The sequence below is a fragment of the Sinocyclocheilus rhinocerous genome, unplaced genomic scaffold (genome assembly GCF_001515625.1).
Source record: "Sinocyclocheilus rhinocerous isolate Xijiao unplaced genomic scaffold, SAMN03320098_v1.1 scaffold2865, whole genome shotgun sequence".
Taxonomy (NCBI): domain Eukaryota; kingdom Metazoa; phylum Chordata; class Actinopteri; order Cypriniformes; family Cyprinidae; genus Sinocyclocheilus; species Sinocyclocheilus rhinocerous.
This window is the reverse complement of record NW_015664684.1, coordinates 9,269-16,005: the sequence shown is the minus strand read 5'-3', so window position 1 is coordinate 16,005 and position 6,737 is coordinate 9,269. Positions and strand designations below refer to the sequence as shown.

The window sequence follows — 6,737 nt, the reverse complement described above, 5'->3', positions numbered from 1 at the left end:
CACATTTTAATTTAGGTGTTTATTCACATATAAACATTGATCAAATTATATGCATACCACATATCTTATATGGTCAACAGAAACTCAAAAACCTCACTGGTTCTTGCACTTGTGCGCACGTTTGAGCTTACGAAACAGCCTGAATCATATGGATTACATTTGTCTTTCAAAGGACAGAAATGATGAGAGAATATTAAAAAATATCTTTATTTGTTTTCCAAAGATGAAAGCATTATGGGTTTGGAATGACACGAGGGTGAGTAAATGACAGAATTTTTAATTTTGAGTTAAGTATCAATTTGAGTTTTCGCCTCATCTGGTCCTTCTATTTCATGTTTGTTTTTCTTTTTTGTTTTCCTTATTCATGTTATGTTGTTTTCTGTGAAAACTTACCACTATCTTTATTAACAAATAGCATGTCCATGGCAACAACAGAATTTTATAATGGCAAAACCTGGGTCACTGTCGTAAAACTCTTAATGGTTTCCCATACCTAAGATAACTTTTTAAGACCTAGATCTTCAACCCTGCTTCTGGGGACCTACTGTCCTGCAGAGTTTAGCTCCAACCCTAATCGAACACGCCTGAACCAGCTAAATCAAGCTCTTCAAGATCATTTGAAAAACAAATCACAGGCCAGGTGAGCTGAAGCAGGTTGAAAATAAACTTTGCAGGACAGTGGGTCCCCAGGAGCAGCGTTGAAGACCTAGGGTTTAAGGGATTATATGCAACACCCTTAAATCATTCCCTTAAATAATGGCAAGTTCACACTCCACGATTTTCAAAGACGTCGCATCACTGTTGGTTTTACACTGCGTGACTATCTGGGGTAGCATTCAGTTGCTGCTGTGTTCACACTGCACGATGGAACGACGACAGGAGGTTACACACTGCATGACTTTACAATAGGAAGAATCGCCGACAGCTCCAGATATTTAGCATGCCAAATATTTCACGGGCGTCCACGTCGTGTCGGCGATTCCCTCAGATCTCGTCTTTGATAATTCACACTGCGTGATTGTCACTCGCGTGAACGAGCACCGATTTGCCTCCGATTTCAGGCATTTGTCGGCGATTTCGCAAAACCTGTCGGCGAGTGAATAATCGGGCTAAAATCGTGCAGTGTGAACTCGGCATAAGGGAAAATCACACCTTCAGTCCAGGGGAAAATATAAGGTGCTTTATGCAACTGGGCATTGTTCCTCTGCATAAAAATGGCCTTTACTGACTTTTATTTTTTTGCAAATACATGACAAAAAAACTTTACCAATATTATAAGTCAACAGGGAACATTAAAATAACAAAAAAAAGGCCTAAACAGTTTTTAATAGAAATTAAATCTTTATGCACAAAAGTGCAGTTGTGAAATAAATGACACGCATCAGAGGTTGTGTAAGTTTGTTCCTGTGCTTTGAGTCATATGATGGGAGGAGAATAGAGCAGAGCAGTGAATCTTGCGCCATCTGCTGAAGACACCTATATTCACGCCTGCTGTCATTCCCTTTGTTCTTCAGCTCTTCACCGTGCTGCTAGATCACCATCACGCCACAGTTTTTCACGAGAGAAAGCCCACAGTGGTGATCCTTGTTGAAACTTCGGAAAGAACAGACAAAGTTGTTTGTCTGGCGCTGAAACACTTTGCCCAGCGCTTACGGGGGAAAAATTGTGTTAGTAAGAACAGACAACACGACAGTGGTGTCGTATATAAACAGGCAAGGGGGTACTCGCTCTCTTCCCCTGTTGCAGCTGACACGGAAGCTCCTGATGTGGAGCAGCGAATGTTTAGCGTCACTCAGGGCAGTGCACGTCCCGGGCCATCTGAATGTTGGGGCGGACATGCAGTCCAGGGGTGGTCCGCAGGTCAGGGAGTGTTGCTTGCACCCGCAAATAGTAACGCAGATCTGGGATCGGTTCGGCAAGGCCGAAGTGGATCTTTTTGCATCTGGGGAAAACACACACTGCCCGCTGTTTTTCTCGATCACAGACAGGAGCGCTCCGCTGGGTGTGGACGCTCTGTCGCATGTATGGCCCAGGACCCTGCTGTATGCGTTTCCGCCGGTGGATCTGATACAGCCGACTCTAGATCGGGTGCATCAGGAGGGTCTGTCGCTGATTCTGGTGGCACCTTGCTGGCCAGCAAAGACGTGGTTCATGGGCATCATGGCGTTACTGTCAGGGACGCCATGGTGTCTTTCCCTGTGGAAGGACCTGCTGTCACAGGCAGGGGGGCAGATTCTGTATCCTCGGCCAGGGCTTTGGTCTCTGTGGGGTTACCCGCTGAGAGGGAGAATCTGATGGCGGCAGGGCTCCCTATCAATGTGGTGGCCACAATTCAGAGCGCTAGAGCGCCATCAACGAGAGGGCTTTACGCGTTGAAGTGACGCATGTTTGTAGATTGGTGTGAGGGGAAATCTTTATCACCGTATCAGTGCCCGATTTAAGAGATTTTGACCTTTCTGCAGGAATTGTTCGAAGGGGGTCGCTCCCATTCCACGCTGTTTGCGTTGGATGGGTCGAGAGTGGTGTTGCGTCCAAATGCAGCGTATACAGCTAAAGTCTTGTCGGGGTGTATAGTGCGCTCTCCTTTAAGCTACCCGCTCTGTCAAACCCCTCTATTAACTCTGAGGAAGACAGGAAGCTTCATGCGTTGTGCCCTGTGCGGGCTCTGCGCATGTATGTGGAGTAGACGTGGGCTTCGCGGGCTACGCGTTCTTCTGATCAGCTGTTTGTATGTTTTGCCAAACCGGTTCGGGGGAAGCCGCTGTCTAAGCAACGCCTTGCGCACTGGATTGTGGAGGCAATCTCTATTGCATACAAAAGCGGAGGGTTGGCCCTGCCTGCAGGGGTGTGTGAGCACTCAACAAGGGGCATGGCGACGTCATGGGCATTGTTTAGAGAGGTGTCTGTGGAAGACATTTGTGCGGCAGCTAGTTGGGCGTCACCGCACACATTTGTTCAGTTTTACCAACTAGATGTCACTGCGGCAACGGTAGCTATGTCCGTGCTTAGGGGGTTGCAAGCCAGGGGCCGTCGCTCCCGTGAAATGGTATGTGGCGGTGCTGGTCCCTTATGTTTATGCATATAACTGCTGTTCCCAGAAGGAGGGAAATGAGATACAACACCGGGCCCCGCACAGTTGGAGGCACGGTGAAGAACTGGACTGAACAAAGGGAATGACGCATGCGACTGCATTTATATGCTGTGGGCAGGTAGCCCCGCCCACGTCGTCATGCGTCATTGGCCTTTCAGGCATGAATATAGGTGTCTTCAGCAGATGGCGCAAAAGCGCAATATCTCATAGTCATGTGTTGTACCTCGTTTCCCTCCTTCTGGGAACAGCAGTTATATGCATAACTCAACGTTTCTAGTCAGTCTGAAGACCTTGATTAGGTGGTTTCAGGTGTGTTTAATTAGGGTTGGAGCTAAACTCTGCAGGACAGCAGCCCTCCAGGAACAGATTTTTCTCTCTGCTACTTAAACATTTTAAAATATTTTTTCACATTTTGCTGCTCACTGTGGCTTTAAGACATTAAGGCACAATTTTCAGGACAGCAGCTTTGAAAGGAATTGGATTGTGAAAAGCTCTATACAATTACAATTCACCTGAAATTGCTTTGGATTTTCCCTTTTATTTCAATAAAAAAATTTATGAAACTGAAAGTGAAAATCAAACCTCAGTATCTGCATCTGACAGTTTGGAATCTTCAGTCCATCAGAGAGCAGCTTCACTCCTGAATCCTGCAGGTCATTGTTACTCAGATCCAGCTCTCTCAGGACAGAGTTTGAGGATTGAAGAGCTGATAACAAACTCTCACAACACTGAGCAGTGAGATTACAGCCAGCAAGACTGTAAGAAATGAAATAATAACATAAAATTAAAACAATAATGAAATAGCAATAAAGACATGTAAAGGAAGTTGACAGTTGCATGTCCTCAGGAACGTGAAACAAAATATTTTTATCATTCCAGCCTAAATCACAAAAGATGAGCCCCTTGATCGTAAGGAGATAATCTGATCATTTTATAATTCAGGTTCATTAAGATCAGAGATCATACGAGCTCCTAACTGTTTCTTCAGCTACTGCTGTGATTCAAATATTTACACATTTAAGACCTCAAAAATTCCTGCTCACTGCAAAAAGATAATTTGAAGTGCTGTAGTGTAACTTGATTCTAAATGCCACTTCAGATGCAGATTCCATATTTGCAAAAACTGTTTTCTTATGTTTGAATGACCAGATGAAGTGTCTCTTATGCTAAACCAAAGATACAAAATGGAAGAGTTAAAACTGAACACGATGTTGCTGCTCAAACTGTGTATAGAACAATTTTTAATATTTATTTGCTCCTTTTCTATTTTGAATTTACTTGTTCTTTTACTTTCAATACACTCAAGTAAGTTGAATATTTAAAAAATACTTTTCATACTTAAGTACAATAAATATCACATACTTTAAAACTTTTAAAGTAATTTTCTAAATGGTGACTTTAACTTCTACCAAAGTCATTTTCTGGTAAGATATCTGTACTTTTACTTAAGTGTGGCTTTTAAGTACTTTATCCACCACTGCTACTCTTTATGAAAAGTGCCAAGGAATTTTTAATGACCTCATTCAAAGGATGGTGCTTTTTACAGTATAGTGTCCCTGTCACTATGCTGGGGCATTAGGACCCACACAGACCACAGGGTGAGCACCCCCTAATGGCCTCACTAACACCTCTTCCAGCAGCAACCTAGTTTTCCCAGGAGGTTTTACATCCATGTACTGACCAGGCTCAACCCTGCTTAGCTTCAGTGGGCAACCAGTCTTGGGCTATAGGGTGAAAAATGCAAGATCCATTATTAAACATGGTTCTTCATTTGTTATTAATTATCACTCACAGAGCTTTTCTGCAGTTGATCACAGCTGGTATCAGTCTTCTTCTCCCCTTATCTGATGTGTTGTATTTCTTGAGGTTCAGCTCATCCAGCGGCTCCTCTGACATCTGAAGCATGTAAGCGATTGTTGAGCAGTGAGCAGGAGAGAGTTTCTTCTCTGAGTGTTTGTCTGATTTCACAAACTCCTGAATCTCTCTGGACAGAGTCTGATCTTTCACTTCCAGCAGACAGAGGAACAGATTGATGGACTGACCAGCTGAGAGATTATGGAAACCATTTGGATCTTTGATCTTCTCTTTAATGTACTGTGTGGTTCTCCTGATGCTCTCTGAGCTGTTCTCTGTGTGTGTCAGTAGATCCTGTAAGAGTCTCTGATTGGACTCCAGTGAGACGCCCAGCAGGAACCGCAGGAACATATCCAACTGTCCATTTTCACTCTTGAGAGCTTTAACTATTGCTGATGTTAGTAAATCATACAGAGAGTCTTCAAACCTGTAAAATCTGAATTCATACAGAAGAAAATGCAGTGACTCCATGTTCTCTGTTAAATAGCAGTAAAACACATAGAAAGAAGCAAGAAATTGTGTTTTCTCCATCTGTAAAACCTCATGTTCTTCATTCACTCCTTCACTCTCTCCCTCTATGATGTAGAGCTGTGTGTAGATCCTGTTCAGGAGGGTTTCCTTCTCCTGGAGTTTCAGTCCCTCAAATAATCTCTCATACTTGCTCCTCATGCTGGTTTTGTGCTGGTCTTTGACTCTCTGTAGTTCATCATTCACTGGTTGAGGAGAATCCTGGGTTCCAGTCTGATCATCTCTAATTGGTAATAAAATACAAAAAATAAAAATACTATTAAAATACATGTTTGTGAATAAAATATACAAGGAACAGCAACACATTTCAGACAAACTTCTTGTTATATGCATGTCTACAGTATAATTACTTTCCTGACATGTAAACTTAAGATTTTGGTCTCCATTTAGGTCTGTACATTTCATTAGATTTCTCTTGCTATATAAGTAAACACTGACACTGTGCACTGATTTTGCTCACACTAGTTTCACTACAGCAGTTAACCAAATACATATTTACATTCACCTGGGGTCAGAGGTCACTGCTGCATCACTGAATATAGGAGGAAGATTTATGGATTGATTGCTCTTCAGAGACACACAGCTGGGTGCTGGTGATGCTGCTCTCTGACTCCCCCTCCTGGTGACACAAAGATATAATAATTCATGCACATCTTTACACTGTAATTAACACAATATTTGTTCAGATAATCTGTGATGTTGTAGAAATCAAGTCTATTGTCTTCAGTACTGGACGGTGTCTTACCTGAGGTCAGAGGTCACTGATTCATGACTGAATGTAGGAGGAGGATTTATGGATTGATTGCTCTTCAGAGACGCACAGCTGGGTTCCGGAGACGAAGCTCTCAGACTTTTCCTCATTTCAAAGACTGACTTCATCCCTGTATATGGAAACACTGACAACATCATATTAACATTACATTATCTTCATTTGACCCTCTCTAGCACTCTCTATTCTAACTCTTTTTTTAATCTATTTGTTTTCTTTTTTATATATAAAAAAAACAACTAAAAAACTACACTTGACCCTCTAACATTATTTCTATCCTAACTACTTGTTTTCTTTTTATTTATTATAAAAAATGACCCTCTAACACTAGCATTCTCTATTCTTTTTCTATTCTTTTGACTTGTTTTATTTTTATTTAGAAAAAGACCCTCTAACACTAGCGTCCCCTATTCTTTTTGTCTATTCTATCTGCTTGTTTTCTTTTTATTTATTATATATATAAAAAAAACTTGCATACTGCATTAGGCTAGCTGA

The 6,737-nt window shown here is 42.1% G+C and overlaps 1 protein-coding gene across 1 annotated transcript; it reads right to left on the bottom strand.

The window, feature by feature from the left end:
• Positions 1–2,093: 2,093 nt before the first annotated feature.
• On the bottom strand, positions 2,094–6,352 carry LOC107730294 (protein NLRC3-like). Its single transcript, XM_016541085.1, has 5 exons — positions 6,219–6,352; positions 5,979–6,092; positions 4,884–5,696; positions 3,674–3,847; positions 2,094–2,262 (listed from the first exon to the last, which is right to left on the bottom strand). The coding sequence occupies exons 1-5, from the start codon at positions 6,350–6,352 to the stop codon at positions 2,094–2,096; spliced, it is 1,404 nt and encodes a 467-aa protein (XP_016396571.1).
• Between the last annotated feature and the right edge of the window lie 385 nt (positions 6,353–6,737).